Genomic DNA, 22,579 nt, shown 5'->3' with positions numbered 1-22,579 from the left:
GAGTCGCATTTTTTTTTCCTTTGTCGATATAGTCTCGTTAATTTTTTCCCCGTAACGACTGATGCGAGAGAAACGTTGGAATGTATAATAAAAGCGAAATGGGAGTTTGAATGAATCTTGTTATAAGTTTGCGATCAACGACGTTGCGTGACAAACGGGCGAATTATAATGAGAGACGAGGGTCGAGATTGTCGAGTCAGACACTTTCGTTTCATCGACGACAGACTGTCGCGATAATTCAAGCTGTGGCGGAAATTATGAATGCGTTGGTTGATGAAAGAATGTGTAGCCATTTAATTTTATAATGTATCTATTGATATTAATCGAGGCTTGTACATCATAATATAAATTTCAATATTTTTATATATCTTTTTAGTATAATATAGGTTTTTTTTTAATACTAAATACGAATTTAATTTTCAAATTGCTTCATCACGTTACAATTTTGAGAAATTTTTAATTAAAATTGCGTAAAAGGATATCTTATTAACCATAACCAACGTCAAAAATTCTTTTTGAGGATTAAAAGTCCTAAAATATGTTTTATTTCAATCGCGATAAAACTTCTCTAGCACGTCCCCACATATTGTAGCTATAATATAACAAAGTTCGTGAAGAGAAAGCTCTTTTTGCAAATGTAATGAAAAATTTCTCAAAGCTCTGATGGAATAATTTGGAAATTAGATTCGTATTCAGCTTTTTTCGTATTTAACTTTTTTTTATCGAACAATGTTATCACACTATTTTTTCTCCTCGCAGAAAAATAATATAATTGTCAGCAGATATTTTTTAGCTTGCCAAATTCATGCGTTAATTAAAATTTCCAAGATTAAGGCAATACCGATTGCGCGCGAACTTCACTAATTCAATTAGGGAAACCGCCCATTTCTCTCTGTCAAATCGTGCGAATCGAGGGAAAGGCTCAGATGAGCGAGAAGCCACGATGTGAGAAAGATGCAGTCGCGAGCGAAGTGAGGCGTGGATTATAATTGCAAACATCGTTTGTTAGTGTCCGCCGCGTGTACACTCTCGTCCGTCTTGTCGCTGCGAAAGTTTTCGCATTTCAATCAGTGCCTTCTCTCTCTCTCTCTCGCCATTTTCTCCTGTCCCTTTCGGCCGCGTGATTTCCACGTCCATTTTGCTCTTCTACGTCGGGACGGCATGGCACAAAGTTTCGGACCGCTCGGGACGCAGAGTGCTCGGGATTCCCGTGGGATTCATATTCCGCGGAATACGTAATGCGAAACCGATTGCGGTGGGATACACGGGCGCGCGCCAAGGAACGAATGCTTCTCTGATTCCGACGTGCGTGTATGCGCGTATTTTGTCGTAGGTATTATATATGTGTATGCGCGAGGCACGTCGCCCGCTCCGAGAATGGCAAACAACTCGAAGGGAACTTAATTATAAAACATCGGCCCCGTGCTGTTTGCCAAGTTGCTCCCACCCTGGCTTTTCCGTAAAATGACTGTTTAAGGGAGAACCGGGAAATATTTGTCCGTCTTAAATATTTACGCGCGATCACAATTTTTTAAGTGGAATAACACTGATATAAGTCTGACACACAAAATCCATTTCACTTATACCGAGCGTATTGTGCGGATCTGCGATTATGCTGAATAATTTCACGGAGATTCTGCAAGGCTTTCTCATAAAAGATGAAAAACAGGAAAGCGTTCTGTTCAAAACATTTCAAATTCTGATCCTGACATTATTTTTTTATCTTGCAATAAAAGGATGCTTAAAATAAAAACGTTTAATAATTTACATTATAACGTGTCATTTAATTACAAAATATAACAAAATTAAAATTGAAACGATATATTTAATTCGACTCAAACTAGCCAAGAAATTTTTATTTTATTTCCACAACGTTTCGATCATCTGTTTTTGGTCCTTTTCAAGCGGAAAAACTAGAATGGTACAATTAATTAAAATTAATAAACATTTTTGATGTTAAACGCAAGAATTAAAAAATTAAAATTGCTTATTATTTCATTTTGTGACGTAATATATATCATACAATTTATTAACATTTATTAAAACATGTTTACATCCAGGGCGGTTCAGTTTAAAATTTCTTTTGCACATTTTCCTCCTTCTCGTCACGTTTCCCTCTCTTAAACAAAAGTTTTGCACTCTCGTTAATTCTGTTACATTAAAGACTACTGAAACGGCTCTTCTCGAACTCGGCGACTTCCAGCAAAATAACTTTTCTGGCGAGCGACAAATTTAATTCGGGCGGCACGCAGCGTAAGGAGCCGCCCCACTTATCCAGAAATTATTTTCTCCGCTTCCTTCGATGAGAAATTCACCGTAACGTAATTCGGCGCGTCTACCAAATCCTCCGAACGGTTAATGTTTCTGTCGCGGGCGTTAAATTTTCACAAGATAGATTGTTCGGTCTATCCTCGATGACAAACCCTGATAACTCGTCCCCAGATATCCCGTTATTGTGCTGGTTGGCATGTATGATATAAGGCCGAATCTTTAGAGACAGCTTCGAAAAGAGAACAACGGATATCGTTGTTACAAACAATATAAAAGCGCATTTACATTATTTTGTAATCCTTAAATTTGAAAAAAATTTTGATTTAGATTTAAAAATTGATAATAATGTTTTTATCTTCGTTTTAAGGGAGATAGTAAACAATATTGAATACTTGACGACAATCACAAATTAATTAGAGTTTAATAAAAGGTTTTATATATAAAGTATGTAAAATAAAAAATGGTTTTTTCTTTATAAAAGTATTTTATCAAGATTAACTCTCTCAACAAAGTCAGATCTTCACATTTGTTTCTTCTTGAAGAACTTTTCTCTGTAAGAAAAATTATTTATAAGTTTCATATCACACACTTAATTTTTCTATAGTATTATTAATAGTAGTATCGTATGAGCGAGCCTTAAATGAATATTCATCTGATCGGATCTCCGCGGAAATTGTTCGTTGCATTCATTGTTGACGAACGGACATACGCCGAGAACGGAAATTGCATCATACCTTGTTTAAGAGATATCAGAGCAAATAGACTTATTAATTTCCAATGCGACCTCTTTGTCTCTTGAGACCGTTCTATCGCATTTCCCAGCGAGAGACACAGTTAATATTTCAAGAGGATATATAGATATATTTTTCAATGATCTATATAAAGTATACAAAAAATGTACTGTCTGTAATTATTTAATTTAAAAAATATATATAAAGCAATGATAATTTTATTTTAATAATTTTTTCAAGAATTATTAAAGACGATAATTAAAATAATGTCGCTCTTTATTTGCAGGTGACGTGGCTGCAACATGGTAAGGATGATTCGTTTCGTCTGTTGACAGTGGGCAGATTGCCGTACAGCAACGACCAAAGAATCAGTCTTAATTTTCGGTAAGTCATAATAAATCCTTCCTACATCCATCTACGTCGACCTTATTAAGAAATTCGCGAAGTCGATGATTTCTTTCGCGTATTTTTATCATCTCTAAAGTAGAAGTTTACCGCCGAATAACAGAGTCTGATTATAATGACGACGTGAAATTCAGCGAAATTGTCGACGATATTATCATAATTCGTTATCATTTGCTGTAGTTCGGGCAGTGAACCGCATAATCCCATCGTCAGCGTCGAATTACGATCGCGGTCGTTTTTCATCATCGTCGGAATGATTGCGCTGTTCGTGGGGATAGAGAAATTCTGCTTCCATTTTTCTTCGCCGTGATGAAATCAGCCATTTTATACGCTGTAAAAATCAGAAGAAACTGTCTCGTTGTAACGCGGTTCCGCCTCGCAACACTAATCTCGATCCGGTGAAGCGAGACATTATGAGAAACCTGTGCTAGAAAATAATATATGTAATAACAATTTTCCTTCATCTACATCCCAGTTGCTTCGTAGCAAAAATTTTTAAATGTATATCTGCATCAGCGACTCTAGAAAATACATTTTTCATTTTTATTTTACCGCCCTCAGTTCGATCGAATTTATTTTTTTCTCTCATTATCTCTCATCGTCTGATTTTGCAGATATCCCAGCAATTGGAGATTGCAGATATTATATGCGAACCCGCGCGATTCGGGATTATATAAGTGCCAAGTCGCCACGCATCCAGTGCTGGTTAAAAAAATCAATGTCGTCGTTACAGGTAAGCGAATCTTAATATTGATTAAAATTGTTGGAATCTCTTTATTGCATTTATTGATCATTTAAGAAAGCTTTTTTTTGAAACCTATATAATGTTTGGATTATCAGTATAAATATAGATCAATGAAATATATATAGATACAGATAAAAAAAATTTTTTTTATAATCTCTGATAAAATATTAAATAATCGGATTATTTAATTTTGTGAGCTTAATTTTCTCAACGAAGAGAATTAAATTTACATTTTATATATAACATTTATAGTAGTATTTATAATAGTAACTTTTAATATTGAATTTTCTCGACAAAAAAGAGAAACAATAAAATATATTTGATATTTTTTTGACAGTGAGTCATTATATTATATATTCTACGCCAGAACATTTTATTTATAGTCAGTTTATATAAATTTATGCGATAAACTTAACACGCAGATTTATACGCGTGTGACATTTACCGCAATAATTCACACTTACTTTTAAGGAGATTTTTCTCCTTAATAACAATACAAGAAGCAAAGATTATAAGCGCAAAGCTTTTTACTTCAGCATTAGTCATAGCTGGCACACAAACTTGAAATATTTATCGCTTCATTTACGAGGCACATAGTAAACTCAACCTTTTACAAGCTTAATTAATCCGAGAACTCGCATTCGGGTTGCATAGACGTGTAGAAGGTTTCGCGCACGCGAGAGTAAACTGGAAAGTCTTCGTCCGAAAAGGGAATAAATTGAAGGCTCCTTTCCTTGCATCCCTTTTCACGGTCCTCTCTCACCGGAGAATCCTATTTCGGGGGCGAAATCGCGCCGGACCGAAGCGAAATGAAGAAGGCCGGCCAAACCGTATGTTAAACCAAGGAAAGCACGGTCGAGGGATAGAGAAGTGGGAAAAACGGTAGCGTAGGGAAAAAGGACAAAACGTGGGAGCCGATATTGCAACGCTCGTCGTTACCTTCAATCCCCTTACGTCGGTCGCCCCGATTCGGTGCAATGGAAACCCGCATTTCTCCGGGCAAAGCGCCTCGGCGCGGCTGGTAATCTGATCCGATCCATAGAAGGATCGGCAAGTATAAGGATGAACGAAAGCCGCCCCCTGAGAACGAAGTAGGGCAGAACAAACCCGGATAGAGCGACATCGTTATACACCGCTTCTTTGCCACTCCGGAGAAATCCAAACCCTCGTTCTTACGTCCATAATCATTATTATAATTCGCGACCCCATGCCATCGACATTTCTTCGACCTGTTCCTCTTCGTCGATGAATAATCATAATAATCGATTTGCTCAACGACGTTCTCTAACAAAGTTTTATAGCTATGGTAACAACGAAATATTTCGTCAAATTCAGTTTCAAAGAAGAGGTAGAGACTTCTATAAATTTTTTATTTAACATTTAAAATTTAAAAAGATAAAATTTCCATGGATTAAATAAAATCGCACACGCCAATTGTATTTAATTTTTTTGTATCAATTATTATATTAATTTCAATATAAATTATACGTCCATTATCATGATCATAATTTGCGACCCTATGCCATCGACATTTCTTCGACCTGTTCCTGTTCGTCGATGAATAATCATAATAATCGATTTGCTCAACGACGTTCTCTAACAAAGTTTTATAGCAATGGTAACAACGAAATATTTCGTCAAATTCAGTTTCAAAGAAGAGGTAGAGACTTCTATAAATTTTTTATTTAACATTTTGAATTTAAAAAGATAAAATTTCCATGGATTAAATAAAATCGCACACGACAATCGTATTTAATTTTTTTGTATCAATTATTATATTAATTTCAATATAAATTATACGTCCATTATCATGATCATAATTCGCGACCTCATGCCATCGACATTTCTTCGACCTGTTCCTCTTCGTCGATGAATAATTATAATAATCGATTTGCTCAACGACGTTCTCTAATAAAATTTTATAGCAATGGTAACGACGAAACATTTCGTCAAATTAAGTTTTGAAGAAAAGATACAGACTTTCAAATATATAAAAGATAAAATTTCCATAGATTAAATAAAATCGCACACGCCAATCATATTTAATTATCTTATATTAATTTGAATATAAATAATTATTATTAAATTAGATATTACATAATTTTATATATTATATTAATTTTAATATTAATTTAGTGTCGCCAAGTCAAAAATAACGTGTGCAAGATTCTTATCTATAAAATAAAAATGTAATAATCTGCGATTTTCTTCGTAATATTTTTATAGCATGGTAATGTACAATTATTAACTAATATTAACATACCTTGAGGATATCACAATATCAAAGAATATGTGACATTTAAATTACTACCTTACTTTCCTTTCCTGATTTTATAAAATATTTTTGTATACTTTCCCACATTATTGGACGGATATATGGATGCTGATTATTTATTTATTTAAAAAGAATTTTTGTATATATATATATATATATATATATAAATTCTTTTTAAATAAATAAATAAATATATATATATATATATAAATTCTTTTTAAATAAATAAATAATCACCATCTATATATCCGTCCAGTAATGTGGAAAAGTATGCAAAATTATGTCGTTTCTTTTTAACACGCAGACACACATTTATGTATATATATAAATTGGACGGACACTCGGCGCGACGACACAAAACAAAAAATTCATCAAATAAATTAAACAAAGGGAAAAAAGATGTGCGAAACCCGCGTGTCGCGCAATCTGGTCTCGTTGCAACTGCAGTGCAGTCGGCGAAATAAACTTTTGGAAATTTGAATGCCTCGTACAGCGCCGTTTCATTTTATAGCACAGCGCGATCCTTCGCCGTTCCGTTTTCATATGTGAAGATGAAATTACTTTCTCTCGCGCGAATCCCTTTGCACCTTTCTCGTTTCCTTTCTCATCTTTTGTTAAAATATACTGAAAGTCATCGGCGCGTTCCGTCTTCTCTCTCTCTTAGATCCTTTTGCGCGCGAGTCATCTCGCATAACGAACTCAATGTTGAAGAATAATTCGAGCAGAGTCAGCGCAACAGACACCAAATTTTAATCCATTATATCACAAAATTAAAGAGTACTTCCCGAAAAGGAGAGTTAATTGTTGAAAGACTTTTTGAAAGAACGGAATATTTCCGACGAGCACTTGATTTCGACGAATCATACGAAATTGCTGAGATGGGTTAAGATTAAATAATGATGAATTTTTTGTGGAATATGTATAAATTCAATATTTATTTAAAATTTGAATATTTTAGGACAATATTAACACTTCTGAGCTTTTGATAGTCTCGTTTAATACAAGCTAAGTGTCCAAAGAAGAACAGAATAATGCATAGCAAATACAATACATTTTATCACAAAGATTGGAGCTTTAATCTATACATATTATATTTTAAAATTAAATAAAAGATTAGCAGAAGAACAAAGAATATAATTTAAGACTTTCGTAAGAGAACAAAATATTTCCAACTTTTTATTATGGATGGTATAAATTGAGTTTTGAATAAATTTTAATAAGCTTTTATAAAATATTAATATATATAGTAGTTAAAATTATTACGATAATCTGAGAAAAAAGAACCGTGAACAGAAATTTATCAGTATATGTACACACAAAATATATATCAAAGTATACATAAAATTATAAATTTCTGTCTTGAATTTTGTTGCAAATTATAAATCTAAAAAAAAATCCTTAAGACCGTACATCTGAATATTTTGTTTTAACATAATAATAAAAATGAGATTTGTTTTTGATGCTTGTTAGTTGGCATGAAAGGAAAACTCAAAAGAAAAATTTTCCAACATTCTGTCGTTCTGTGAATCAAGTTTTACGCGAGTTAGTTTTAGCACGAGAATGTGATCTGTTTTTACAGTTGGCTAAATAAGCTACGACTGCGGGCACGAAGTCCTGCGACGCGCGAAATGACTCTTATTAAGGACCATGCAAACAAAGATGGCTAAGATAGACCGTCATATATTTTTCTTGAGCTCATTTATCGTGTAGACAAAGAAATCAAGAGGTTGGAAAATCAAGAAATGGAAGGAAGCTATTGCAAATAAACATAATATTGATTATAAACATTCTTTTTTTTGTATTATAAATTATATTAATCAGTAATTGAATTAAATTCTAAAATATTGAATCTCTGAATTAATTTATTATTAAATTATATTCTCTTTTTTTCAAATCTCGATTAGATACATCTAATGTGCAATATTTGCTGTACACATTTTATTTTTATTTATTGTTTTAAATTAAAGATAATGTAAATTTAATGTTTGATAAACTTTTTATATTTTATATTTAAAAATTAAACTCAATACAAAGGTAATAATCCTATCATGGAAAATTTTGTAACAAAAAATAACTTACAACGTAGAAGTTTTTAGCAAGATACCGGTTCATTATTCTAGCTCTGATTATTGGACTTTATCCTCTAAATAATTTCTTGATATAATCTTTTATCGATAAAATTGAAGAAAAGATAGAATATCAAGGGGAGAAAGAGAATTCCACTTCGCGAGCGTTTGAATGGGAATGAAATTTAATCGAGATATAGCGGACACGATCGGAGAAGCACTTGTGGAACGATTGCTTCGCGTCGGACTGCATTTTAATACGAATCGTGTTTGAACGGTTAATTTCAAATAGAACGAAGATGTCGCGAACGAGAGACGATCAGGAGAAGCAATCATCGGAGCGTGGCGCAAAAATGACAACTTCCACCTCGTTGAGCGCTATTGGTTTCAGCAATTGGAATATTTCTTTGTTCTCTCCAGGTAGTACGAATAGTACCGAATTTGACTAAACTCGATTTAAAGATCTTGCGTTTCTTGTATTGAACGATATTATCAAAATACAACATGTTATAATCTACTATAGTTTTGTTTCTTCAGCACATAATTGGAATCGACACTTTTAAATAAACATTTTAATTTTGACGCGTCACAGAATTTATTACTATCAAAAGCGCAGAAGTTTTTAGTAAATTAAATTATGGAATATTTATAAGTAGAAGCTAAAACGTATATCTTTATGAATTCTACTAAACCGACGTTTTAATCATCAAACTTTAAAATAACAAACTTTTATTTTGCAAATATTAATTCTTCTTTCCAATTCTTTACTGAATATAATTTTTATGAGATTGAGACAAGTCTCATAAAATATTCTGTACATTGACAAATTGTTGACGTAATCTAAAAATAAAATAATCGCTTTTATCATTTCTTTTTTGTATATTATATAGTTGACATGATAGAATGTTTCTAAAATATAACAGTCACACAATTGTGAAGAGGTTCATACATCGTGTTAGGTCCCCATCGATCATCGATATGATTAATATTAACATTGAAAGAGTATTCATGTAACTCCATTTGTTATGTCATGAAAGACGCAATGATATGTATGACACGTGTCTTTGTATCAAGTGATTTATTATACATATTAATTAAAAGTGATTTTATGAGAGAGATTTTTTAGAAGAGAATTTACTACTCTTTCAGCAAGTCTTTTATATGGATTTTATTCTTTTTCAGAATTACTTGATATTTTACGATGAATTACACGATTTGCACGATAAATATTGCTTACTCATCTTCACTTTGAAAGAGATTTTTTGCAAAATTAATTTTTACATAATTTTTTTTTAATTAAACAAATTCAATGTTTGAGATAAGACACATTACATAAAATCTTGCTAAATGGCAAAATTTTAAATTTATTTATCTATTATACAGTTAATATGTAAATACATATCCATTATAAGATAAATCAATGAAACTTGCATCAATAAGGTATGTGTTCATAAATATGCATCAATTAAAAGTACATTAGATATTTATTAATTTTTTATATTTATAATTTGACTCTTATTTGGCTTTACTTACATTCACTTTTTAACAATCTGTTAAAAATACTTAAATAAATCATTTTTCTTATATAAAAATAATTTCCACATATTTGGACGTCCATTAATGATCTCTAAACAAAGTTGTATATTTGTATGAAAAAATTACAGTATAAAAAAATAGACGCCAATTATCAGATTTGATCATTGTTATTTTAAAAACATTTTGTATTCAGTTGCATCGAGAAAAGAAAACATTTATTTAAAACATCTTGTGTAACACGCGACATAATTTCTGTTATGGATTTAATTTAATTACAGTTGAATTACACAGGTAATGCCCGCTGACATTTAATTCGGTGAAATCCAGTCGAGTGTGCAAGAATCATTCAGACAGAAATACTGAAAAATCGATAATAAAATATTACTTAGTAATAACCGGAAAATATTGAATTGACGCTTGAGGGGCGCGGTATTTCATAATTTCCACTTCGTCTAACACACGAACGCAGCAAATACGAAAAAAAGAGAGTTGCGCGAATATATGCGCCAGATGTGCAATTAATCCGGCAAAATCTATTCTGTTTAATGAATCGCAGCGCGAATTTAATCACGTCGAAGGTACAAATAAAGACTCTGGAATTATTAATACCGTATGGCATACATTTTGCGGTTTAACATGCATTCCGCAATCTTTTAATACCCATATCCCTCATTCGCGTGTATGTTATATATTCAAGTTTTTTCAACATATCGTTATAATTGCGATCTTGGAAATTAAAATCTCATCTAGAATAACTGACAATTTCGTAATAAAATTCTTGTTGCTTAATACACTTTATTTTAAGTTGATAAAAACTTGTCTGAAAATATTTTTAATTTCGTGATGGGCATTTAACGTTGTATATATGAAATAAGTAAAGTAATCATTATGTAATAAGTACTATAAGGGCGCGCGAATTTAAAAAGATGAAACTTTCTTTGGCCTAATCTAAATCAACACGAAAATGTATGAAAGACATCTCAAGGATCTCGCCAAAAGATTATGACGTCTTTTAGACATCTTCTAGACTCTCATGTTTGAGATGCAAAGTTTCAGATAAAGAGCAAACTTTAATGCGCTGATGGCTGCATCTCCCTAAATGTCTCCTTGAAATCTGCTCCGCCCTAGCCATGAGGGATTTTAATAAGCGGCGCGTAAACTCGTGGGAACGAAAAAGTGGCAAAGTTCGAACGTGGGACGATAGATCGAAGTCGCGCGGAATCGCGGAATCCAATTTAAATAATACTATCCTTCCGGCAACTTCGACTTCGGCGCTTCCTCTGGGAAGAGGGCGAACGATTGCGTTCGTCGCCTTTTCCTCTCTAACCAGTCGTCCCAAAGGAGCTTAAAAAATGATCCGCCAAAAGAAATTACGAACGCTCGCGTGGTTCTCTTTCTCTCTCTCTTCTCTCAATCTTTTCCTCCCTCAATTCCGTTCGGGACTGGATTACATTTTCTATCGAATTCCGCAGCGTCTGTTCTCATTGGAAGAGAAGATATGCCCGAAAACGCTCGCGATGTGCGGGCCGAGTTGTCGATATTCCGCAAATCTTTTAAACGTCAAGTTAGTTAAAAAAAACCATTGGCGACCTCGGCCGAATGTTATGTAATTACTTAAGCTTAAAAAAAGGTATCACACGACTGACCGCGAATATCGGCGAGTGAAAATGACAGCCGTCGTTTGCACGGGAGATTATTTATCGAACCGAAGTTGCAGGGCGCGGTATGCGAGAGTTAATCAACAACTTGAAAATTGGATTTTCGCATTTAATGTATGAATTGAAAACGTGATTACTTCGTTCAGTCGTTCATTACCGTTGTGCTGGGGAAAAAAATGTTGTTTGAAGTATACGTAATCATACCGTAATTGTCAAAGTACATTTGATTTCTTTGCAATAGCTTGTTCTTAATTTAGATTCTTAATTTAGGTTTTTAGTTTAAATTCATACTAGGAAAGTGACGGATTAATTGAGAATAATTAATTATGATTGTGATTAATAATTTTTTTTTTTTATAAAACTTTTTCTTTTTTAAATAAATTTGAGATATCAAATATTAGTTTAATATTATTACATTTAATATTTTAGAACTATTTTTTTATATTAATGTTAAAAATTATGTACGAAAGAGAGGGAAGAGAGAATATTAAATAAAATTGCCAATAAATATTTTGCATTATTATTCTATGGGAAGAAATATAATTAAAATAGTGACATAATATTTGAACGATTGCAATAAATATCCGCAATATGTTGCAATCAATCAAGCGTAGAATTTTTGATATGAGATATGATGAATTATCTGTCTCGCCCATTCAAGTGATCTATCCATGTACCTTATTAAATGAGAATGTCTATCATGTTTCGAATAATATTCGTACCGAGTGTGCCATGATTGCAAACGTATTTTTTGCAATATTATATTTTCCCCAAATAGTAATTTCATTATTATTTATAAGAATAATCTTTCGTTTTATTTTTTTAATTATATTAAAATTATAAAAATTTTAGATTAATGTTTCTGTTCATTTATTTATTTTTGAATCTAGAGATACATAAATATTTAAATGTTTGTTTTCAGAGATTCTTCAAGTACATATCAGAATAATCTTTCGTTTTATTTTTTTAATTATATTAAAATTATAAAAATTTTAGATCAATGTTTCTGTTCATTTATTTATTTTTGAATCTAGAGATACATAAATATTTAAATGTTTGTTTTCAGAGATTCTTCAAGTACATTAAATTTTTATAGATTTTTATAGAGGAAAAAAACTGTCTAAAAACGATCGTTTGTACATTATTCGTTAAATGACTAATTCAATAAAATATCTCGATAAATCAATACTTTGAAAGTTATGTGCGAAAATCATGCTCATTGTAAGGTTCAGCTCGCCTTTAAAGAGAGAATGCATCAGACGATTAAAGCACATTCCTGAGTCCCTTTAACTTTCAAATTCTCGCTTTTACCGACACAAAAGCACTCCTATATTGAACCGAGCTTCCTGCTTGACAGCTTCATTTCATCCTAAGTGGTTTCACCGTGTCGTCATCCCCTGTATCGCGGACATTAATCAAGAGATTGCTCGAGTGTTTCAGCAAGTACGTTGAAAGCATCCTACTGTAACTTGTATTTACGTAACAGATCGCATTAAGTTATCTTCATCTGATAAGCGATTTATTCATGCATGAAAGAACTTTGATTTTCGGATTATTCGTACCGCACTGATTCGTTCGTATCTCTCATTGTCTTTTTTATCATTCAATTGACATTAGTAATATGACTATTAATATTAAAAATATGTAAAATAATTTCTTGAATTAATGAGAACAAGACATTTCTAATGACAAAAAGCTGTATTACGTACTCAAAGAATTCCGTCTATTTAACTAGAGAAGAGAAAACTCGATGGAATCGTTTTACGGTTTTTATTGCGATATTATTAAAATTACAAACAATTGTCGGAAAAAAATTCATTTAAATTCCGCACATTGGATGTCTCCAACAAATATTAATATACATATAATCAATCTCAGAATCTCGCATTTATATATGCAACGAAAAGAATTTAATAAACAATTTCGTATTTTGAAATAATTATTTCACGTTAAATTTTCCAATATTTAATATAATTTTATGCATGAAAATAATTCGTCATTTATTGTGCGTTGAAAAATTTTACATTTAAACGAGAAACAGATAACATTTTTATGACTGTGCGAATAAGATGCGGATATGTATTTTTCAATTCGTTACTAAAATGTTAAAATTAAATAAAATTAATAAATTTAATAAAATGCCAAAAATTTAATTGAATAAGTTAATAACACATACATATACAATTAATAATTAAATAAACTAGAAAGATATAAAAATATTAAAATCATTTAAATATGGTAGAATGTTAAAGTTTGAATCTTTGCGGTTTTGGAAACCTTTCTCAATTCTAAGTAAATTTTATTATTTTGCAACTTTTACTTTGAAAGTGTTTAATTTTTATCATGTTATTTAAATTATATATACATGTATATATTCTTAAACTTGTTGGAAATTTGCAAGATATAGTCATGATTTTACTATTACTATTCTAGAGTCCGGTGTATAATTCCATCGATTGCTACTTATGCATAGCATGTAACTTACAAAAGGGCAAATAATATGCAGACGGGACAAAAACGGTCGGAAAAGGCACGAGAGAGATATCGAGCGAGTGGTATCATAAAATTTGCATAGCGACCGACTTGAGAATCGCTGTTGGGCGGTTGTACTGAATTTTAACAACGGGTTCGCTCGCTATTCTTTCGTTTGTGAGACTCCATTTTCGCGAACGTGTAGATCTTGCGCGAATGTCAAGAGGAAAGCCGGACCTAGTGCACGTATTTCCTAGATGCGTTTTACGCATCTGGTCACGAACAATCCGTTTTCGATTTCCTCGCTTGAAAACGCGCACTCGAGCAAAGATCTGGATGCAACAGCAAAGAGAGAGAGAGAGAGAGAGAGAGAGAGAGAGAGAGAGAGAGAGAGAGAGAGACAAAAACAGAAAGAAAGTGAGAGAGAGCTTTTTACTAACATCTTTCATCGATATGGATGATACGATGTGACCGCAGATTAATGTATTTTTCGAGTTCGTCTAACTGAAGCGAAATCTGATAATTTTAAGTATGCACTTTATCTTTTTATTTTTCGAGTAAAGAATTTGCGAGAGGCAAACATGGTTGCAATACATTTTTTATATATTTTTTTTTGTTTACGTTTGTGCGAATAAATATATTGATATGTTGTACTCTTATTCTACCTCTGCTCGTCAGTTTTGACATGTATTTTACATTTATATCAGTATTTGAACCAAAAAATATAATAAAATCCCGCACTTACATTGTTCCCTTTTTTTTAGAGAAAAAATAACAACAGTATTTTGCAAGGTTACTAAAAATATCAAAATAACTCTTTATCAAAATCTACTGGTACCTGAAATAAATAAAAAAGTGCATTACAAAAATAAGATAAAAGAAAAGCACCTAAATGAAATAATATGTATAAATATTAAAAAGTCTTATTGTTAAATATTCATCAAAATATTTTACTATATCTAGATAAACATAGTTTACTATACCTCTCGAAATTCTTGTGCGAGCAATAATTAAAGAAAAATACATTTTAAAATTATTTTTGAAATGTATCTTTTTTTATTTATATTGTTTCAAGAATTTTGAGGAAATCTGAACATGGCTAATCGATTGTGCACGTGTATTCTCTACTTGTGTTACAGCGCCGAGTCTGACGATCAGCGATGATTCCGGACGTATAGTTTCTAAAGAGAGACATTTGAAGGCAGGCAGTGTTCTCAGACTCAGATGCGAGGCGAGAGACGTGCTAGAATCGCTGAACGAGTCTGTCGTTTGGACCAGAGGAGACGAAACGCTCAGCGAGGACATTAGGTAAGTGTACGAGAAGCGAATTATTGTTAAAGTCCTATTTATTTGTATGATTTAGACGCGATGCTTGCAATCGCTTGCCATAAATCGTCCTTCCAAAACCATCTGATTTTATTGCAAGGTAGACATCCTATTTGCAAATACGATTTCTCTCTACTTCCAACATCTTTTTTTTTACACAATTTATATATAATCTAATTTGTACAATACATTATGTGAAATGTGAAGAGATTATGCAATAAAAAAAATATAGATATGAGAGAAAAATTAATAAAATAATGCGTTGCGATATTTTTTAATCGATTACTTTGCGAAAGAAAAGAAAGAAATGATGCTTTACAGCTTTATCGGAAAGATTTCTCGCGTGAAGCAGATTTTTAATTAAATTATCGAATTGTGATAAAGCTGGAATACATAAGTGTCACGAGGTTTGCTCGAGATTTACATTCCCAAAAGGAGCGAGGTTTCTTCTCTTACTATATACATATATCCTTTGTACCACACACGCGCAATTTTCCGTTCTGCTTTCCCTCTTTCTAGATGACGATACCAGGTATATCTCAAAATCTCTCGTATAAGTATTATTCTCGTACGTGAGTCGAAAAGATCGCACCGTACTCTCATTCTTAGTCATAGTTTTTAATACATATGTATAGAAATTTTCCAGCATATCTACATCTGCATGTATATGCGAATATAAAGCTCTTTTGTAATGTAATTTAAAACAAAAAAATGATAAATATTGAAAAATTTGTATTCATGCACTAAAAAAAATTCATACTTTTTCCGTTAGAAACTTAAAACAATAAAGCGGTGAAATATTGAATATAACGTTTGACATATTGGCAAATATTATGTTCGATGTAAATATGAGAGACTATATTACGATTTCTTCATTTTATGGTTCTACAATTTTTTCATACGTAGAAATGAATATTTTCCTGTACTTTATAAATGTTCGATATTGTAGCTTCTTTATGTCATAAAATACATCGCAGAAATAAATCGAATAATACAAAAAAAAGAAGTTTAGGAAATTTAAGGAGTTTAAAATTATTAGAATTAAAAAAGTAATATTTAGTAGTTTTATAAAACCATAATTTGCTTCTTTATATTTATTGTATACATGTAAAAAAACAAAGTATTATTTTACACATTTTTAATCTGAGATTTCATTATTTCTGTTTTGTAGAGAGAGGTTTATTTTGTGAGACAGATTATCTAAATAAGATTTTCGATAAAAGATGGATTGGACAAATTGAAGCAATTGTCATTCCAATCTCAAAGAAAAATGAATAGAAAGTCTGTAGCTCACTCGGTTAACTATTCATAAAATATATATGAAATTCAAATAATATACGCTCGCGATAAATTCGTCATTCAGTTCCAAAACGAGCTTCTTAATTAAATCGGCAGACAAGACCTGGTTGAGATTGACATGCGCGAGACTAGAGGAGAAATTTCTCCAACAGCATTCTACGTCCACTTGATAAAATCACCTCCCTTTCTCTTCTTCCTAGCCACTCGATAAAGCGAATCTATAGGGTGTCTCTTTCTCACATTTCCCATTTATAGAGTTGACTTTTTCTTAGCACAAATGCCAAGATAATATTCTTTTCAAGTAAAGAAGCGATTAAAAATTTAGAGATTATCAGAAATTAGAAGTGCAAAAAGTATTAAGATCCTAATTTCCATTTAATTTGAAAATTAAATTACAAAAATTAAATTTAAGTAGATTCTTACATACTCCGTTGAAGCTTAATTAAAACTCTGAAAAGCTCAATATTATTTTAAGCGGATTATCAAAACATACACGTGTAATACATTCAAGTTTTAAAATTAAAAAAAAAAAAAAAAAAAGAATTTCAACAAGATTTTAATTCAAACGACGAGAAAAATTTCGTTTCAAGCTTCGAAATAGGATGAGACAGAATAGAAAAGTTTTACGTTGCGAAAAATTGCCGAAGAGGGATCTGAACAGATTGCTCAAAGGAGAGTATCCGAAAGACATCCTGTACATACGCGGAACCTCTCTCGCGATACGCGAACCGGTCGGAAGCTCACAGCTTGATCTCGTTTTCAGCGAGAACAGAACGACGGAGATCTCGGCGGGCAAGGAGGTCCTCGTGATTGTCAGCACTCTCATCGTGGAGAGGGCCAGCCCGAGGCACGCCGGAAACTATAGCTGCATGGTGCCCGGCAAAGCCAAGACCACCGTCGCGGTCCACGTTCTCAACGGTGAGTAGATCCTTTACGTGCACACGTGTGTACCACAATTGTCGTTGTATATAACTTTTTCCTCTCCTCGAGGAGAATTTCGCCGGCACGCCGATAGTTAAGAAAGCACGGCGAAGTTTCCTTCCGTATATAGTCGGGAGAGACTTCGAATCGTTATATGCGCGATATGGATTAACAATCCTGAAAGTTAACCGAATGTGCTCTTTCCTTTTCGTGTCCCGGTTCTGCGATTTCCGTTTCCGCGATCAGAACCTTCTATGCACAAAACTGAATCTTATTTAAGCTCAAACGATTACGCGAAACTGCATATGTATATACGTCGAGTTTCCGCGGAAATTGAAGTTACTTTGATTTTTAAGAGTGACTTTGAATGCATGCACGGAAGGGATATTTATATTTATGAAAATTGATTGTAATAAATTCTATATAATGTACGCTTGTGGGATTTGAATTGAAAATTTAGTGGAGTACACACAGTTCTGTGATAGAGGATATATTCTTTGCGATTGAAATTTTGGAAACGACTGACAGAAATTTTTAGCACAAGGATCTTTAATATTTACAGCATTAAAACCTCTATATAAAAAATTACATTGCCTTCTATTCCTATACAGGGTGTTTCTAAAACTATGCCAGAGATTTTAAGAGCGTATTTTACAGGTCAAAATGAAAGAAAAAATTCCTATAAACATCCAAAAATGCTTTCTCTCCGAATTATAGCTCCCTCAAGTTGGGAGAAAAAATTAATTTTCGGAAGAAAAACATTTTTGGACCATATTTATAGGAACCTTATCTCTCATTTTGACTCCTAGAATACACCCTTAAAATCTGACATAGTTTTAGAAACAGTTTGTAGATTAAAAGTTGTCTTTAAAAATAATAATGATTCACATACACACACATACACCCTTGCTTTTCTTCTCGTACTCGTCCTTTCTCTTGGCGATTAAATGAAGTTTTGCCAGAGAAAACGAGCACTTCCTCTTCAGATGCTTAACAATTTTCTTACGCGAGCATTTTGCGCAAACGTCTTCTCGTTGCTTCGTGCTTTTCACGATGTTACAACGAAGGCAGAGCAAGTTATCCCACGACGATCCCCGGTAGTAGTTACTTATCAAACTTGAATGGACCTGCTCGTCGCAAGAGTCGGCGGGAATACGGAACGAGGTATAAATCGCAGGGGATTCGCATGGTGATTATTCACAGTTGAGCCGCGCGTTTTTCGCTCGCCACCATCCGGATATGCAGCTAACCGCGCGAAACATAAGCGCGCAACATTCGCGACGACCGCCTTTCTCTCTCTCCTCGTAACGTAGAATGTTAATGTCGCTGTAGCTCTTCATTATAGAGGGTCGTGCGCAACCCTTCGCTGGAATTTCCGAAAATTTGCGAGGACGCTTAATTTATTCCGGCCGACCGCGTTCGCGTGATAGGAAAATATTGTGAGTTTTATATCACACGTATAGCGATGCCAGGAAACGCCGCTTCCGCGGTTCTCTTTACTATCTGGCGACGAACTCGGCTAAATGGATGTCTTGAATATTCTGTCACGCGTTTTGACAAACGACGTTGGATTTGTTGATTTATCATATGTCTGGTTTAATGGCTATTTTCAAGAGTATTTTCTCCAGAAAGTATTGAATAGATTTCGCAATTTACACACTGAAACAAATTATTAAATTAATATTTATTCTAATATATATACTGCCGAATAAATCATTTATTTGAAGGAAATCAATATTATTAATAGCAAATTGATGATTTATTTTAGGCAGCATTGACATAAATAACAATTTTTTTATCAGTGTACAACAAAAAATAAATGTGATAAACAATTTTTCTAATGAGCAATATATTTTTTCTATAAAAAAATATTTTATAAAAAATTCTACATCAGTTCTATGATGAATAACGAATGATTAGAAGCGAGATTGATTTATCATATGTCTGGTTTAATGGTTATTTTCAAGAGTATTTTCTCCAGAAAGTATTGAATAGATTTCGCAATTTACACACTGAAACAAATTATTAAATTAATATTTATTCCAATATATATACTGCCGAATAAATCATTTATTTGAAGGAAATCAATATTATTAATAGCAAATTGATGATTTATTAATAAAATTTACTTTTATTTAATTAATTAATTTATTTTAAATTTTCATTTACATTACCTATATCTATAACTTATATATATATTTAATTTTTTTTTTAATACTTCAACAATTCAAAAACTAATTCTACTTAATCTTTTATTATAATTTTATTTAATTAAAATCATTACACAAATCATATTAAATTTTTCATAAATATTTAAAAATTTAATTTTTTTTTAAATTTTAATAGGCAGCATTGACATAAATAATTTTTTTATCAGTGTACAACAAAAAATAAATGTCACGAACAATTTTTCTAATGAGCAATATATTTTTTCTATAAAAAAATATTTTATAAAAAATTCTACATCAGTTCCATGATGAATAACGAATGATTAGAAGCGAGATATCTTTTTGGGAGAATAACATATATAGAGCAAAGCAACGACAAAGCATTATATAGCGACGAAAGGAAAATGGAATCTCGAAGTACAGGAAAAACCACTCGCGCGAATCTTTAACGATGTGTCATAAAACAAACTGTTAATCGTAAATCTAAGGTTGCTGGGTCTGTGATGTATAATACGATTGAGACGTAAGAGCGATGAAGAAATCCCTAGAGCGGACACCTTTTCCCGACGAGCATCGGTAAGACGGGAAACTCCCCTTTTATCTCCTAATGCGCTTAGCAGATGTACCGAAAACTCGGCGAGAAATCCGGAAGGAAAGAAACGATCGTGTGTTTTCTCTCTCGTTTCCCTTTTTGCGCGCGCGCAAAGGGCCGACATTATCTATTCAATGAGTTGATCACGATAACGTACCCGTCCGGATTCGCGCTCGATCGCGTCCATTTTAGGATACCTAATCACGCGTGTTCCGCCACGTGGAGAAAAAATGAAGAGGATGGTCTCTTGGTTCATTGAGTGCATTCAACCATGTGGAATTCGAATTTCTGCGAGACGCATCGTCGCTCGAACTGATGACTCCATCGCGAGCAAACGAGATACGAGTTCCGTCACTTGAAAGAAAATTATAACCGGTGAAATTATCTTGATTATACTTCATAAAAATGCACTTGTTATAAAATACTATTTTGTAAGAATAAATGCACAGGAAACTTCTTACTGATGTAAAAGTGTGATAATCCTTCAAGCTTTTAGACAGAATCTAATAATAGCATCTTGAAAATGTGTTTTATATAAAAGAAGGATATCTTCCTATAGGTTGTTTTATGGAGAGCTTATCTCTACAGCTTTTAGCTGTGATCGCCAAGAAAAACAAAAGCAAAGGAAACAATATCGGATCTTACAACATTGATTAAATATAATATACGATAAATATTTACAATGCTATAATATATTTACAACATGACGTTATTTGAAAAAAAAAACTTGATAAAAAAATTACAATGCAAGCTTTACGTAGCATTTCTGATCAAGAATAAAGCTTTTAGCAGAAATGAAACTCAGAAATATTATTGTAAAAATGTGCCTTTGTGATATAAGAAAACAGTACACCATCACACTGAGGAAAGCATTGCGAGAAAAAACAGTAGAAGAACAAACACCTCACAGATCTTACGCTTTTAGCTATAAACATACAAATATGTTTACGATGAAACAGCGTCTTAAAAAAATATCACTATTTTCCAAGTATAATCTCACGTAAAATTCACGATAGAATTTTATTGAAAAATAACGAGAAAAAGCATCGCTTCCTTTAATTTGTATCGCGGAAAAACTGAGGAACGTTTAATAAGAAATATGAGAGAATGAAGCGGGAGAGAAAAAGCAAAGTACGCGAGAAATTGCGTCAAGAATATAGAATCATTGTCTGCGTAAAACAACCTTTGCAACTCGTTGAAAAGTTGACGCGGTGGCGGAGTCGTTGCGAAGAATAGGGATTTACGCTCAATCGTAGGAAAACAGGGGGAAAAGATCTTGCGTTTGGCTGACAAGGCTGACATCAATGCACTCTTAGTAACGTTAAGCAAGGGCAAGTTCCTCCGGGTCAGGCTAACATCCGGTTTTGATGCAGCTGACGATGACGCGAATCTTTGATACATCGACAATGCACAATGTGCATTGTGCTCCTTTTTCTGATGGTCCATAAACGCGGAATTCGCACACGTTTGCCAAGACGGCGAGGAAAAAAGGGACGGTCTTTTTCGCGCGATAAGACGATGTTTTCTCGCCGGGGATGGCTGTATTCCCGAGATGAACAGAACGTCGATAAGGGGTCTGGGAAGATAAGAAGAGATACAGAGAGAAGGCTAGCGTCCATCCTTTTCGCGGACATAATGCACGTCGCTTTCAACAAATCTTCGTTCCGAGGCCACTTTTTCTGAAAAGTAAACTCGGCGTAAGAAAATCTTAATCTTTCGCGCGTCTGTCATAATCTCGAAGATGCATCTTTGATCCTCCACGGACGTGTCATTGTTTCATTCTTCGCGAGAGAGCGAGGTCGTTTCTCTGTCGCTATAAGTCTAACGCGACTTCAATCTCGCGAATTATATTTCGTTCAGATTACTCTTTTGAAACGGTTTTAATTAGTGATGCTTTGAGAGAGAGAGAGAGAAAAATCTCTCTTACGTCTATAATATTATAATTACACGTTGATAAAAATTCTTATCTCTTTTTTTTTAACACGCGCCTTATAAAGTGACCAGAAAGAAAAGGACACTGAATTGATGAAATGGAAACTTTGAATAATTTCGAGAAATATAAAGTGCGAAAAATTTATATAGGAACTCTCGGCTAGTTTTGATTCACATCGCCA

At 32.9% G+C, this 22,579-nt stretch overlaps 1 protein-coding gene across 4 annotated transcripts in view; it reads left to right on the top strand.

Moving 5' to 3' along the window:
- The window catches only part of LOC114936101 (uncharacterized), a 243,057-nt gene that overhangs the window by 187,944 nt on the left and 32,534 nt on the right, over window positions 1-22,579 (top strand). For all 4 annotated transcript variants that reach the window (XM_029309126.2, XM_029309128.2, XM_029309127.2 and 1 more), the window contains exons 6-9: window positions 3,289-3,386; window positions 4,022-4,140; window positions 15,299-15,467; window positions 17,548-17,702. In XM_029309126.2, coding sequence (XP_029164959.1) covers window positions 3,289-3,386; window positions 4,022-4,140; window positions 15,299-15,467; window positions 17,548-17,702 — 541 coding nt within the window. The remainder of the gene's footprint in view (window positions 1-3,288; window positions 3,387-4,021; window positions 4,141-15,298; window positions 15,468-17,547; window positions 17,703-22,579) is intronic.

The sequence above is a fragment of the Nylanderia fulva genome, unplaced genomic scaffold, assembly GCF_048542155.1.
Source record: "Nylanderia fulva isolate GAGA-0341 unplaced genomic scaffold, ASM4854215v1 Scaffold19, whole genome shotgun sequence".
NCBI classification, from domain to species: Eukaryota; Metazoa; Arthropoda; class Insecta; order Hymenoptera; family Formicidae; genus Nylanderia; species Nylanderia fulva.
The sequence above is the reverse complement of the archived record's forward strand: the minus strand, read 5'-3'. Positions and strand labels throughout refer to the sequence as shown.